This window comes from Zychaea mexicana (assembly GCF_025766255.1).
Source record: "Zychaea mexicana strain RSA 1403 chromosome Unknown BDB00scaffold_280, whole genome shotgun sequence".
Lineage (NCBI taxonomy): Eukaryota > Fungi > Mucoromycota > Mucoromycetes > Mucorales > Lichtheimiaceae > Zychaea > Zychaea mexicana.
The window spans coordinates 1-16324 of record NW_026516943.1 but is presented as its reverse complement, the minus strand read 5'-3'; the positions used below and the strand labels follow the sequence as shown (position 1 = coordinate 16324).

General features: G+C 32.5%; 4 protein-coding genes across 4 annotated transcripts; all 4 read right to left on the bottom strand.

Annotated features, from left to right (window-relative positions):
* Positions 1–4847: 4847 nt before the first annotated feature.
* BDB00DRAFT_903507 (uncharacterized protein) lies at positions 4848–6422 on the bottom strand (the record flags this gene model as incomplete). Its single annotated transcript, XM_053128569.1, has 6 exons — positions 6353–6422; positions 6115–6290; positions 5689–6023; positions 5445–5604; positions 5151–5368; positions 4848–5061 (listed from the first exon to the last, which is right to left on the bottom strand). Exons 1-6 carry the CDS (start codon positions 6378–6380, stop codon positions 4848–4850), a joined length of 1131 nt encoding a protein of 376 aa, XP_052972123.1. The 5' UTR covers positions 6381–6422.
* Positions 6423–7021: 599 nt separating this feature from the next.
* Positions 7022–7423, bottom strand: BDB00DRAFT_728051 (uncharacterized protein; the record flags this gene model as incomplete). Its single annotated transcript, XM_053118273.1, has 1 exon — positions 7022–7423. A coding segment is annotated over one exon (402 nt), but the record flags the coding sequence as incomplete, so codon positions are not given.
* On the bottom strand, positions 7046–7902 carry BDB00DRAFT_985598 (uncharacterized protein). The gene has a single exon (XM_053130028.1). The coding sequence runs from the start codon at positions 7844–7846 to the stop codon at positions 7424–7426; it is 423 nt and encodes a 140-aa protein (XP_052972121.1). The 5' UTR covers positions 7847–7902; the 3' UTR covers positions 7046–7423.
* A 6332-nt stretch (positions 7903–14234) lies between these two features.
* BDB00DRAFT_880570 (uncharacterized protein) lies at positions 14235–15208 on the bottom strand (the record flags this gene model as incomplete). Its single annotated transcript, XM_053128010.1, has 4 exons — positions 14235–14448; positions 14538–14755; positions 14880–14991; positions 15075–15208. 4 exons carry the CDS (start codon positions 15206–15208, stop codon positions 14235–14237), a joined length of 678 nt encoding a protein of 225 aa, XP_052972120.1.
* Between the last annotated feature and the right edge of the window lie 1116 nt (positions 15209–16324).

The window sequence follows — 16324 nt, the reverse complement described above, 5'->3', positions numbered from 1 at the left end:
ATTAGCCCTTAACAACAAAGTTGCCAATAGACATGGTTCTACACCATTTGCTCTTATGTTCAATAGAACAATGAACGGTTTCAGGGACTATAGCAAAGAACAGATCCCGCGACCACTCACAGAAGATGAGCTGCAAAACCGCATTGAACAAATGACAAACATTGTCTTTCCTGCAATTTCGGAAAGAGCAAAGGCACTGGATGATATTAAAAAAGGCAAATACAATGCCAAGTTCAGAATCACCGATTATCCCATCGGAAGCACGGTCATGGTCATTGATGAATTACGCAGTAAGAAGATGGATCCAAGATATGAAGGACCATATACTGTAGTACGCAAAACCAAAGGTGGTTCTTATGTCCTTAGAGATGAACAGGGTCTATTAACTTCTCGTAACTACGCACCCTCACAAATGAAACTCCTATCACAGGATGAATTAATTGACACAGAAGAAGCATTTGAAGAAAACGGTAAATATTACACCGTACAGTCAATTGTAGACCACAAAGAGCTTGCACCAGGCAAATATCAATACCGGGTTAGATGGAAAGATTATACACCTGATGACGATTCCTGGGAACCAGCAGAAGCATTTAATAGTCCACAACCAATCATGAAATATTGGGAACGTGTTGGTATCACACCACCGAAGCAAAGCAAAATACAAACTGCATTACCTGTGACGCACATCCCACAGCAATCACAACGTAAAGCAAAAGGAACTATTTCCAAACGTCAAGAGGGTTCCACACCTACACCATCTACTAGACGCAGTAAGCGTTTACGCACACGTTGCTAAGCACATTCTTCACAGAATAATGTTTAACCTGGAAGGGGGTGATGTGGTGAACCACATTAATACACTGCTTAAGATATCAACAATAAGATATTCGGTTAAACATTATAGCACACACGTATGAACACTACGGCATTTCGGCTAAACACTATTGAATAAAATCTCTCACTCAGATGATCCACCTTACGTGAACAGGACAATGAACCTATCAACAGGTACCTCGGCCATTACATCAGCTAACGCCGGTTTCAAAGATGTGCCCGATTAACATAGCGACTTCAATAGAAGTTCTGATACGTCCTTGATCCATCCTCTATCACATAGTTTATCCATTAGTCGGATGAATTGATATCGCCGTCTTAATAGCTAGAATATAAAAGAGCTTTATCTTTTGTTGGAATAAAACATCATCTCAAAGATACTTAATCTTGTCCCTTATTATCTTTATTAAAGCTCTATCATCACAAAATTAATTTAGAGCTGAATACCATGTGTGGCCATATATTCATGTAGCATTTCCTAGGAATTAAACTTATCAACTGTTAACCAACTATTATCCTTTACACTATATCCAACCCACTTAACCTCAAATATGTACTTATTATCAGTATACACATGTCCTACAATCTTCTCAATTTCATATGAATTACTATGTTCTATATTTCTCTGTTCTCTTTGATTTTTTCTCTTACGTTTAGATGTATTATTTTCAGTTTCGTCCTCACTATCTATAGCCATATCTATTGATTGATTAATGTTAAGCTGTAGAAATTTCTGCTGCATGTCAACCATTTCGTTATATTCAGTATTTACTTTTTGCTCATTTGAAAATACTAAGTCAAGTTTGTTTTTCTTACTTAGGAATTCAAAATCTTTTCTATACCATAATTTATGATGTGGTTGTACCTCTATATTATACTTATTTACAAATCGCCATATATTACATAGTAAGAATACAAGCAACACGAAACTGAATATTATAATATCTTATATCAGATATTTGCAATGCTGCACGATTATTATTAAATCGTTCAAATTTAGAGCCTAACATAGAAAACTGTGCTTCTATTGCTGAACGAAATGATCCAAACTTGTTATTAAAGTATGTCTTATTGATTGTTAACTTTTGTCCTGGTTCTTTTCTTATGGGATGCAAAAAATTACAATCATAAAAACTATATCCAGCATCTATTGCATTATCTTTAAACTTTTGTATAAATAAATTATATCCACCATCCATTCCTAAACAATCTGCCTCACTTATTTTTTTATATAGTTTCATACTAATAAACATAGTACCATCATTTCTGATAGCATATTTTTTAGATACTGAAACATGTGTAATTATTTCATTCATATCCTGTATAACTTGTGTACGTATAGCCGGCCCTTTTATTTTATATGAATATAATTGTGAATGTGACTCATTTGGTTTATAATACTTTATTTTACTATCATGTCCATCAATAAATAGTGTAACATTCTTAAAACCATCTGGATTATTTATTATTGCTGATAGAATGTGAATACGTGGTGATGAGAACATACTATCTAGATCTTGTTTTACCTTTTTATTCAATTCTTTATAGTTAGTAATCCAGAACCGCTTATATAAATCATAAAATGTTGCATATAGCATAACAGTATGCATATCCTTTCCTGATACACCTGATACCATATGATATAATAATGCAAGTCCTTTTTCAATCTCGCGGTATGGCCCTGGATATTCAATATCTCCATATAAAACTGTAAGAAAATAAAATACAGGTATAAATCCAAATCTATTAAGTAATACATCCTTTATATCATTTATTGTATTATTCTTCATATCTTTAATAGCTGTTCTATGATTAAATCTATGTTGCATTTCAGGCTAAGATTTATCAAGAAAAGTCTATTTATTATCAATTAAATTTTTAATTTCAATATCGAGTTGTTCAGTGTGTTGTGTTGTGTTCATTTTTATTTGTTGTTATATACTTTAAACAATCGCTCTTTTTTTTCTCATGGGAGGCTACCAATATAAATAAAAAAATTCAATTTTTATTATTTTTATTGTAAATCAATAATTAATTCGGCCACTGATAGTTATACCGATCATAGTAATTTTATTATCTATATTACAGCTAGTAGATTATAATTGGTTAGACAACTAATAGTAGGACGCCTATAGGGATCTGCACGGTTCAGTTCAGTTCCCTTCAAGAACCGAACTGAACCGAACCGTCTAAAGCAAGAACCGAACAGACTAGAACCAACGAGAACCGTAGAACCGAAGAATCGAACCCATCATGTATATAAAAAAGGCAAGATTCGGTATCTTTAAATAGAAGCTGATGTGTGTGTTCAATGTCGCGGTATACTTGAATACTGCAGTAAAAAAGAATAGTTTATTATTATACATTGAACAGCGATCTCAAAATGAATACGAGAAACAGAATGTAAACATTCTTATACAATGGGGGTTAATCCTTAACTGTAAAACCTTACAAGGTTTTATTAATTAAGGGTATAACATTGTTTAAACATATATATAAAAAAATAAAAAATTAGATTATAATTTTTTTATTTTTTAAACGTTTAAGATAATTCTTTAAACATTTTTTAATTCGTATAATATGTTTATGTTTTGTATAAAGCAGGCTGTTCAGTACTTTATTAATTTTTTTATTTTTAATTTGTTTTATAAATTTAGTTATTAAGTTTTTATTTAAATAATAGATAATGATCAATATAATTAGGGGTGGTCAGAGAAAATCTTTGATTTTTGATGACGTTGTAGCTGGTCATTATGACAGTAGTCATAACCCTAGAATGATGGTAGTCATTCTAAATACTTGCCTACAAGTATCTCATAAACAGTGTTCTTGTAGAGAATTTTGGAACAAAATTTGATACATTCTTTTATACTAAAGGAACTTTAGGTCCTTTGTTTTGTAGAGAAATTTTTTTAAAAATTTTGATACTTTTTTAACATAATTATTAAAATTGAATTTTAATTTAATATAAAAATAAGATGCAAAAAGAAAATGAAAAATATTATGCTGTTGTTTTATCTATTGATTTAAAAAAAAAGAGATTGTTTGGGAAAGATATAGAATATATAAGAAGAAATATTTTAAAATGGTCAAAAAAGTTAAAAATTAAAGATATATTATATAATAGACCATATTATGATGAAACTATAAAAACAAAAAGACCTCATATTAATATGACATTAAAAAGTAATAAAAAAGAAGAAGAATTATTAAAAGAAGAATTATCAGGTGGGTATTAAGAAAAGGTTATGTTATATAAAAGAAGTTAAAGATTTAGTTAAATGGAGTAATTATTGTGGAGAAAATAAATATGATGAAATAGTTAGACAGTTTTTAGAAATAGACTAAATGTATAAATTGATTTCTAGAAGCAGGCTGTTCAATACTTTATTATTTCTTTATTTTTAATTTGTTTTATATATTTAGTTATTAAGTTTTATTTTTAAATAATAGATAATGATCAATATAAGTATTGGGGTTGTACGTCTTGCCATTTGTAGCCCAATTAAAGTATTTCGGTATGCTTGCAGAGTCTTTTCCATTTTCTGCTTGGCAATGCTGGCTAATTCAATCAAGGGGATCAAGTAGAGCACAAAGTCGTCCGAGCACGTTGGATATGATATGGGTCTGATTCGTCGAACCCTCGAGACGTAACCCTTTGGAACATCCATGTCCAGCATAGTGATTCGGTTGCCTGTTTCAGTTTATTGTAATATTGGTTTTTCCATATGACTCGCCCTCAACTTGTTTATCATTTTGCGTGCGAGGCAATTTCATGCGAGGTGAAGAATACATAACACCACTAGCATAGAATTATCCCGTATACAAAATAAAAAACAAGTATCAAGCGAGGACAATAGGAGCAAAATCAATGAGAAATGGTCCACAGGTTAGTATCACTACATGTCTGAATGTATGTTGCTGAACCTCTTACCATGAATGGCATATCCAACGATTTCAACCTTGCGAATCAGCTCGGGTGCTTCTTAGACAATCTCCCAAAGTTGGTCTTACATGACAACGGGCATTTTCACCATACCATCTTTCCATTCCTTCGTCTGATCTGCTTCGCTTACAACTTCCATGCACCCCAGTTCCTTTCTACCACTGATATAAATGGCATCCATTTTTCTTCCCATCGCCTTTCGTTGAACTTCTTCAACTGCAGAAAGTTTGCGCTTGCTATTGGATGCTGTTGCGTTTGCTTTGCTGGACTTTTCTTTGCTGTATGATATATAAAAACACAATCATTGAAATAATGCATTAGTTCATATGTTATTAAAGTGATGGTGTGCATAATTGCTATCGCATACCTGTAAGCGGTGATCGGCGAGCCAATGAAGACAGTGTTGATGAAGCCCCACATCTGGTACTGTTTGTCGGACTCAAGATATCCTTCCTTGACATCAGCATGCTTCATGCAAAGGAGCGAAACAGACATCAAAGTCATCGTCAACCATACGAGAAGAGGATCATCGATAGGATCGTGGACAATCTTCTGTGCATATTTATAAACGTCCTTGGGCGTTTTCTACAAATAGCGATATAATACCAAAAGGGTTAAGAACATACCACAATCATCATAATCCGTGTTTGTTTTAACTTACTACTGTTTGAAGAAGTTCGGTCAACTTATCAGCGATGCATTCGGTCACAGGCAACAACAGCGGGTTGCCATGATCTTCTTCTAATTCGCCCAATTCGTCTGTGGTGAAAACGCTTTCCCAATGATCGTCTTCAATATCAAGGATTAATGATTGACTTGGGCTGGTGTAAAAATGAGTAATTTAATTTGAGCATCCATGGTTAAGCATAACATATCAAGGAAAAGTTTTTTTTTTTTTTACTTACGGGTGGTAGTTGCATTTTCGTGCGAATTCCATTATTTTTTCTTCAACTGCTTTGGGCTTCTCCTTCTTTATTGCGGCTTCTTTTTCTGTTGCTTTGAGTGTCCAGAACTTTTCCAGATCCAGTTTTGCGAACATCTTGTCAATTTGTTGTTTTTCTTCTTTGGTCAACAATTTGCTCGAAGCTGTTGATGTTGATTTTGCCTTGGCTTTGGGACTTATTGATGGTGTTGCAGGTTTTGTTGTTGTGACAGCAGTGGCTGGGCCATTTCCTTGCGTTACTTCCATTTTGTCTTCTAGTTTCTTTTTGATATTTTCAAAGGATGGCTCAGCTCGAATCTGATAAATATATGATTGAATGTCAATTGTATCAGTAACACGTACGTATATAATTATATAGCATTTCATTTTTAATTGTAATAACGCGTACAAGAGTAATTTCAGCATCGCACGTGGCTCTTTCCAGCTCGTATATCCAAAATGATTTGAGATCATCGATTGCGTTTTCTTTTGTTGCATCGCAACTGCTGACAATATCATCGGCGAGGTGATCGATGATTTGTTGGTAAGAGATTTTTTTTGTTGTTTTTGAGAGTTCGGAGATTGCTATTTTGGATATTAAAAGAGTGTCAATGCTATTTGTGAATAAATCAGAACTAGATACACACCTTTTTCAACCAAGCTGTGTTCTGTCATATTGGGTTCGACCCTGTCGTTGTCGATGAAGTTGCAATGGAAATACCAACAAAATAAACGTTAACAATAGTTTTTAGATGTATTTATGAGAGGTTCATGCTAGTTATATTGAAACTCCTCGGTATACGTACTTTTTGCTTTGATAATAAAACTTCAAAAACCATAGGAAGTAACAAGACACAATATTTTGCGCGAAGGGAAGAAGGAAAGAAAAGGGGAAAAAAATTTATTGCTATCAGTGGCTAAATGAGTGAAAATTTTTCTTAGCTATTCCATTCTTGGGAGGTCGATCCACAGTTTTCCTTTTGCCCTTTTCGAAGAAACGCCATTTTATTGTTGGATTTAACCCAAAAGTTCACAAAAATGTGTAAGTAAATAATAGTACCATGACACCATTATAATTAATTTAATAGATTGATGTTACGATTGATATGATATTCATAAAAGTAGCATCCTTTAATCTTAACTCCATATGAAATAGTTATTAAGCTTCTTTTTACAATCTTTCTATTTAATACTAAACCCTTTAATCTGGCATACTCTAAATCACATTCCTCTATTTTCTTAATTTCTTCATTAATAGGATTTAACATTAAACTATAAAGATCATTAAGATCATCTTTCATATCAGATTCAACTAAATTAACTTTACTAGCTAGATCAAAATCAGAAATCATTGCAGCTAAATGTTGTACACCATTACATGTTGCATCTAAATAAATTGGTAAACTAGAAATAAAGTTTAATGGATCCTTATTATAACCTTGTAACTCAAAACAAAAAGCTAAAAATAACATAGGTTCATTAGCTTTTCTCCATAATCCTGAATTTAAATTTAAGATTTTTGAAAAATGTTGATCAACCCATTCTAATCTTTTGGTAATAGATAATTTATTTAATTCAAAAGCATTTGCTCTATAAACCTTTAATGAATTTAATCCATTTTCAGATAATACATTACCTTTTTTGAATAACAATAATGATCTTGCTAATTCACCACCTTGGAAATTTAATTCACCCCCTTGGCAATAAACTCTTCCTCTCTAGTCTAAAAAGAAAGTAAAATAAAATTGTTCAACATCTCTATAAAGTTTAGCAATAGTTAAAATTGAATTATTATATAAGAATTTACTATTATAAGATGTAATTTCAAATTCTTTTTCTTTATTATTCTTTTTAATAATCTCACTCATTTCATCTGTCTCCTTATGTAATGTTCTAATAATTAAATCATCATTAAGTGGCAGATTCATTAAAAGATCTAATACTTTAAGATAAATATTGAAACCAATAGATGACATATAATTAACCATTTTAATTGTCATTTTATTTATAAATTTAATATTTGACTCAGTAAATCTTTTACTTCTAATTAAAGGATTAAAATTCTTAATATTATTAGTATTATCATTTAATTCCCAATAAATAGGTGGATATACTATAGGTAATTCATGACCATCAATCATACCTAAATATTTAATATAGTTTTTCAATTGGTAACTAGGAATAATTTCTCTATGAGTTTTTTTACTTTTAACATCATATCGTTCTAAGATATTAAAAAGATCACTTTTCATATCTAAATAACTAATAACAGTACCACCAATATTAATAAAATTCTCTTCATTCATTGTAAAATTTTTTAAATATAAATTAAAAGTTACAATATCCTTAGATTTATCATCAACTTCTTTAATATATTTTTGATATAAACATTCTTTATATAAAGTTTTTCCTAATCTATGAAATAAAGTAGTAACTGATTGTACTTTATTATCTTCATATTTCATAATAAAGGGGATTAACAAACTTAAAATCAAGAACAGCATCAAGGATTTATCTATTTCTTTAAACATAAAAAGATATTTTTTGTTTCTAATATATTTTTCATTTTCAAAATACATTTTTAAATCGTCTTCTAAGAACTTATAGTTATTTAAAAGTATTCTAAACCTAGGATTTGTATTTAAGAAATCCTTAGACTTACTCATTTTTTCTAGTTTTTTCAACCATAAAGAATGTAATTTTTCTTCTAAATTTAATTGTTTTTCTTTAAGAGATAAAATATCGTTTGATAAAATTTCTTTAATAGTAATATAACCACTAGAATTTTTATTTGTAAGAGAAAAATCTTTTAAATCATTAAAAGTTGAATTTAAAATATTATTTTCTGAAGGGTTTTTATTTATACATACAACTGAAGGTAATAAAGCTAAAAGTAAATTATCCGGAGTATTAATCTAGATATTACTAGTAATTAAACCATCAGGTGTTTTAATCCTGATGTAACTTGAAATAAGCTCTGTAAAAGAGTTTAAATCGCAGGTATTCGAAGGGAAAATAGGGCAATCGCTAAAAATATAGAATAAGTTTGTAAACATCATATTTTTAAAGTAAGTAAGTAATTAGATAGTATCTAATTTTTAGTAATGATTTATTTAGTTTCAACATTAATTATCTCTACTTACAGGATTTTTCATCTCCTAGCGGACGTTTGAACTTTTATTTAGGCAGAGTGGACATGAATGTTAGTCTGTGTGGACATGAATGAAAGTTAATCTGGACATGAATAATAATTGATCTGGACATGAATGAAAATCGAGCTAGACATGAATGAAAATCGAGCTGGACATGAATAAAAATCGATCTAGACATGAATGAAAATCGAGCTGGACATGAATGAAAATCGAGCTGGACATGAATAAAGATCGATCTGGACATGAATATAAAACGATCTAGACATGAATATACATCGACCTGGACATGAATATAAATCGATCTGGACATGAGTAAAATCAATCTGTACATGAATGAAAATCATTCTGACAAGAATAATAATCAATCTAAACATGAATAATAGACAACCTGGACATAATAACAGTCAACCTGGACATAGTTTTAGTCAACTAAGACATAATAAAAGTTGAAGTAGATAATATATTAAGTATAGCAGAGCAGAATATATGAGTACTTAAGATTTTCAATTCAAGTCAAGACATAATATAAGTTAAGCAGTACAAAGCCAATGTCAAGATATAGTAGTATGGCTGTTTCACTCGTGACAAGAAGCTTGTAGGCTAATGTACAGGAAATGGCAAGGGTGCGTCAGAGACTCACTGTGCGCATAAGGCATAAGCCTATTTTGCTGCTGTGGGAATAGGGCCTGAGCGTTTCCCCTCATTTCACTTTACCCGGGTTGAGTTTGAAACAATTTGGAGGCTGGTGGCAGAGGTAGGTGGAAAGTGTGGGGTTTGTTAGCAGCAGCAGGGAGGGAAAAAACAACAACTAAAGATCCCTTTTTTTTTCTCATTACCATTCGCCATGGCAAATCAACAGCTTCGACGCACACTTGTAAATGGCTCCTACTCTCTTCACGATGATTAAAAAACAAAGAAAACAAAACGGCACAATCCACGGATTTATTGAAAAACGAAATGAAGGTAACTGTTTTCTTAAAAAAGCATGTGCTCAAGATTTATAAAGGAGTAGACCGCCGTTACTGCTGCTTAAAAAACGCTGGGTAAGTAAACAAGGGAAGGGAAAGGTTACTGGTTGTGCTTGGGGTATAGCTTTAGTAGACATACGCTCTTTCCGAATTACTGTTTTTTTTCTTCTCTGTATATACTTGATGCACCATCTTACACCATTCCAACGTCAGACTTACGTGTGTAATACAACATCGTCCTCTACCTGCACAAACCATTCGTACTCACAACAAGAACGACGCAAAAATTTTCTTCTCCATTACTCATACACAATTATATACAACATGACGCTGATCCGCCATTGACTTGCAAAATATACAGCCTGACGCGATTACTTTTTACCTTTTGCATATACTAACGTTAACATCGCCGGTCTTTATGGAAAATGAACTGTAGATAGCAGGAAGGATAACTGACGGGTTTCTTTCCTTTTGTGTTGCTGTGGATTGGATGAAAATAAAGTATGTTGACCGTTATATAAGAAAGATAACGAAGAAGGTTCTACAAGAGTTATGCAGGTGCGAAGGATGTTGTTTCGTGGTAAAGGATGGTTATTGTAATTATTGGTATTGCGTGGCAGAGCGTCTGATGCCACTCACAGTCTCGCGTTTGTGAACCTATTTGTAGCCACACAATTCCGAGATGCGATCCTTAAAGATCTGCCATTGAGCAGTAAGAAGGCGCACGATTTCATTGGGAATGAGTGCAAGAACTCCACGTACAGTCGAGTGAGAGAGAGCGTAGCGAATGTTGTCAAGGGTAGTAACTTGTTGGTTGTTCATAGTTGTTGTTATTAATAAAAAATAAACTTGCTGTTGTAATAGCAAAGGAACTTCCTCCTTCATAACAACGAACGCCTTTTCTTCTTTGTCCCTGCCATATTATCATCCCGCTGACAGCTATATCTATAGTTTTTATAGAAGCACTTGTAATAACATGCAATCCCATCTCACACCCGTTTATGCAGACAACTGAAACATAATGACTACATAATGTATGATCTTTTACTTTTATTTTTTTCATCCCAACCATAATATCTACAGTAACAATAATAAAACCCTACATACCACCCATCAGCATATATAGCTACCTTATCCATCAAGACCGGCAATGTTCGTGTTGGCATATGCAAAAAGAAAAAGGTAATCGTTGTTGCCATCGTGTGTGTGCGAGTACAGCGAATTGCAGAGGAGGATTATAGTTGTGGTGGTGTGTATGCATCATAGGAATATAATTATCATCGCAGTGATGTGAATACAAACAGCAAAGAAAGAGATGACCGTCATTACGATGATGATGTGCTTGAGCGTACAAGTATTAAAACAAAAAGACCGGCGTCATAGTCGTCATCGTGTAATATGGGCGTACATGATAGTGAAAAATAAATGCGTCAGGCTGTATATTTTGCAAGTCAATGGCGGATCAGCGTCATGTTGTATATAATTGTGTATGAGTAATGGAGAAGAAAATTTTTGCGTCGTTCTTGTTGTGAGTACGAATGGTTTGTGCAGGTAGAGGACGATGTTGTATTACGCACATAGGTTTGACGTTGGATTGGTGCAAGATGGTGCATCAAGTATATACAGAGAAAATGAGAAAGAAGCAGTAATCCTGAATGATAATATCTCCACTAAAGCTATACCTCAAGCACAACCGATAACCTTTTCCTTCCCTTGTTCACTTATCCAGCGTTTTTTTAAGCAGCAGTAACGGCGGTCTACTCCTTTATAAATCTTGAGCACATGCTTTTTTAAGAAAACAGTTACCTTCATTTCGTTTTTCAATAAATCCGTGGATTGTGCCGTTTTGTTTTCTTTGTTTTTTAATCATCGTGAAGAGAGTAGGAGCCATTTACAAGTGTGCGTCGAAGCTGTTGATTTGCCATGGCGAATGGTAATGAGAAAAAAAAAGGGATCTTTAGTTGTTGTTTTTTCCCTCCCTGCTGCTGCTAACAAACCCCACACTTTCCACCTACCTCTGCCACCAGCCTCCAAATTGTTTCAAACTCAACCCGGGTAAAGTGAAATGAGGGGAAACGCTCAGGCCCTATTCCCACAGCAGCAAAATAGGCTTATGCCTTATGCGCACAGTGAGTCTCTGACGCACCCTTGCCATTTCCTGTACATTAGCCTACAAGCTTCTTGTCACGAGTGAAACAGCCATACTACTATATCTTGACATTGGCTTTGTACTGCTTAACTTATATTATGTCTTGACTTGAATTGAAAATCTTAAGTACTCATATATTCTGCTCTGCTATACTTAATATATTATCTACTTCAACTTTTATTATGTCTTAGTTGACTAAAACTATGTCCAGGTTGACTGTTATTATGTCCAGGTTGTCTATTATTCATGTTTAGATTGATTATTATTCTTGTCAGAATGATTTTCATTCATGTACAGATTGATTTTACTCATGTCCAGATCGATTTATATTCATGTCCAGGTCGATGTATATTCATGTCTAGATCGTTTTATATTCATGTCCAGATCGATCTTTATTCATGTCCAGCTCGATTTTCATTCATGTCCAGCTCGATTTTCATTCATGTCCAGCTCGATTTTCATTCGTGTCTAGATCGATTTTCATTCATGTCTAGCTCGATTTTCATTCATGTCTAGCTCGATTTTCATTCATGTCCAGATCAATTATTATTCATGTCCAGATTAACTTTCATTCATGTCCACTCAGACTAACATTCATGTCCACTCTGCCTAAATAAAAGTTCAAACGTCTGCTAGGAGATGAAAAATCCTGTACAGTACCGCCACGAGAAGACATAAATCAAGGTACTGGGGGAGAATTTTATAAAATAATAATAAATATTGATATCATGGGAGATTATTTATTATTATTATAAAATAATAATAATAATCTTTTATATAAATCATTAACCCAGAATGATTCATTTAAATACTAGCAAATAACTAAAATTCCAATATGACATAATAACATAATTATTAATAATACAAAATTATTCCAATCTTTTAATGAAATAATAAGGCAAACTAATTTATGTAATAAAGGTCTATTCTTAATAAATTCTCATTCTTCAATTTTAATTCGTTTACTTAACATACCTATAATTAAAAAGAAACAACCAAGAATTCCAATAAATGTAAATAGACAAACACATAGAATTAAAATAGGACTGGGATTTCCATCACTACCTCTAAAATATTCATTTAATAAATTAAATACATCTTGTGGATTTTCAATGAATTTTGAAATTAATTCTACAAAATTATTACTATTTTCATTTGGAGAATTAATTTTGATGTTTCCATCTAGTGGAGGACTACTAAATCTTTTAATAGAGTGATAATACATTCTTTCATACATTTCTCTCATTTTTTTTCTTTCTTCATAGTTACGATTCATCATTTCACCTAATCCATAAGTAGCAAAACCACCAATAGTACCAACAACACTTAAGAACAATCCATTTCTAGGATTTGTTTTTGCAATTTTAACTGCAGCAGTTATTGTTGTTCCAGAAATAGTTCCTGCAGCAACTCCAGGAGAAGTAATTGGTTTATCATTATTAGAATTACTATTTGATGGATGATTATTTGACCCTACACCTCCATCTCCAAAATTAACATTAAAAGTATTTTTTGATGAAGGATTTGTATTAGATGAATTAGGGGCAGAACTTATATAAATTAATAAACCTAGTAATACTAAACCTAAAGAGCCTGTAAAAATGTTAGAAAGATTATTATTTAAGAAGTGAATAAATTCTATAAAATAAAGATGAATAGAATCAACTAGAATATTAGGAATTAAAAATACAGATGCAAATCTAAAATGATTTTTATCTGTAGAATAGTAATACTTATGTTTAATAAACTTAATAATGGATAGAATATTATTCTGTAATAAAGAATAATAAGTTTGTAATAATCTATTACATCCATAAATAATTATTTTAAACCAATAAGTAGAAATAATACAAACTAAGTTTAAAGTTAATCGCAGGATACGAAGGGGGAATAGGGCGATCGCTAAAATTTTAAAAGACATTTTTGTAAACATTTTTTTTAATAAATTAATAAAATTAGATAGCATCAATTAAATAACACTATTTTTTTAAAAAATAAAGACATTTAGTTTCTCATTAAATAATGATACTTATAGAATCCACCTCGAAAAGGTATGTCTGAATAAGATCCTATCTAGAAGGAAAGAAGTATGTTTGTTTTCTTTCCTTCTAAAGGAGGATATATAAATAACAGTTTCGTGTTAAACCCATTACCCTTCTAAAGGAGGATATGTAAATAACTGTTTCATATTAAACCCATTACCCCCCTCAACCTTGCGAATCAGCTCGGGTGCTTCTTGGACAATCTCCCAAAGTTGGTCTTACATGACAACGGGCATTTTCACCATACCATCTTTCCATTCCTTCATCTGATCTGCTTCGCTTACAACTTCCATGCACCCCAGTTCCTTTCCACCACTGATATAAATGGCATCCATTTTTCTTCCCATCGCCTTTCGTTGAACTTCTTCAACTGCAGAAAGTTTGCGCTTGCTATTAGATGCTGTTGCGTTTGCTTTACTGGACTTTTCTTTGCTGTATGATACATAAAAACACAATCATTGAAATAATGCGTTAGTTCATATGTTATTAAAGTGATGGTGTGCATAATTGCTATCGCATACCTGTAAGCGGTGATCGGCGAGCCAATGAAGACAGTGTTGATGAAGCCCCACATCTGGTACTGTTTGTCGGACTCAAGATATCCTTCCTTGACATCAGCATGCTTCATGCAAAGGAGCGAAACAGACATCAAAGTCATCGTCAACCATGCGAGAAGAGGATCATCGATAGGATCGTGGTCAATCTTCTGTGCATATTTATAAACGTCCTTGGGCATTTTCTACAAATAGCGATATAATACCAAAAGGGTTAAGAACATACCACAATCATCATAATCCGTGTTTGTTTTAACTTACTACTGTTTAAAGAAGTTCGGTCAACTTATCAGCGATGCATTCGGTCACAGGCAACAACAGCGGGTTGCCATGATCTTCTTCTAATTCGCCTAATTCGTCTGTGGTGAAAACGCTTTCCCAATGATCGTCTTCAATATCAAGGATTAATGATTGACTTGGGCTGGTGTAAAAATGAGTAATTTAATTTGAGCATCCATGGTTAAGCATAACATATCAAGGAAAAGTTTTTTTTTTTTTACTTACGGGTGGTAGTTGCATTTTCGTGCGAATTCCATTATTTTTTCTTCAACTGCTTTGGGCTTCTCCTTCTTTTTTGCGGCTTCTTTTTCTGTTGCTTTGAGTGTCCAGAACTTTTCCAGATCCAGTTTTGCGAACATCTTGTCAATTTGTTGTTTTTCTTCTTTGGTCAACAATTTGCTCGAAGCTGTTGATGTTGATTTTGCCTTGGCTTTGGGACTTATTGATGGTGTTGCATCCGTTTAACAAAAGAGCAAATTATGGAATGGTTTATAAAACATGAACGTATTGGTTATCGAATTGAAAAGGCAATTGCATGTGATGAAATTGCACCAGAAACCAATGAGAAACATGTACACATATGGATACAAGAGCGGTTCGACACAAAAACAGCACGTAAATTCTTTACTATTGATGGTGTTACTCCAAATATTAAACCAGGTGGTAATCCACAAAAGTCTATTAGCTATTGTATGAAAGGAAAAGATTATATTTGTTATAATATGGATCCAAATTATGAAACTAAAACTAGAAAAATGCACCAACAGTTACTTGGATATCAATTAATTACTAAGCAGCTTAATATGTGGAAGGCTACCGAAATGTATCCAGAATTGCTATGGAAATATGATACTGTAAAATCAAATTTAAATTCTTACTTTCATGATGCAGATATGGAAAATAACCCTGGAAATAAATTACATAAGTGGTCTATGTTTGGTAGTGAAACAATGTTTGGTGGTAAAAATCAGATACCACAATACTGGATTGTAGGTCCATCAAATGTAGGTAAGACATATAACATTGATGTATTAGAACAAGGTGGCCATCGAGCATATCTAATGAATAAAGAAAATGATTGGTCAGATTATAAGGATGATGATTATGATTTTATGTATAATGAAGAAACAGGTTCTGATTTCAAATTAACATTTTTAAACCAAATGTTAGAAGGAACACTGTTAAAACTTAATGGCAAATTCACAAAGTCAATAACTAAAAAGAAAAATATGCCAATAATACTGAATAGTAACTATATGCCGCACATGTTATACAAAAACAAATCAGTATATGAGTTAGAGCCAACGCTCAATCATTTATATATTATCTATGTTGATAAGAACCATAAAGGTCATATAATATGGAATCCATACACAATGAAGGTGAAGGATTATGAAAATAAATTCATGTATTATGAAAACATGGATATGTATGAGGACTTATACAAAGATGAATTCGAAAACGAATACCAACAT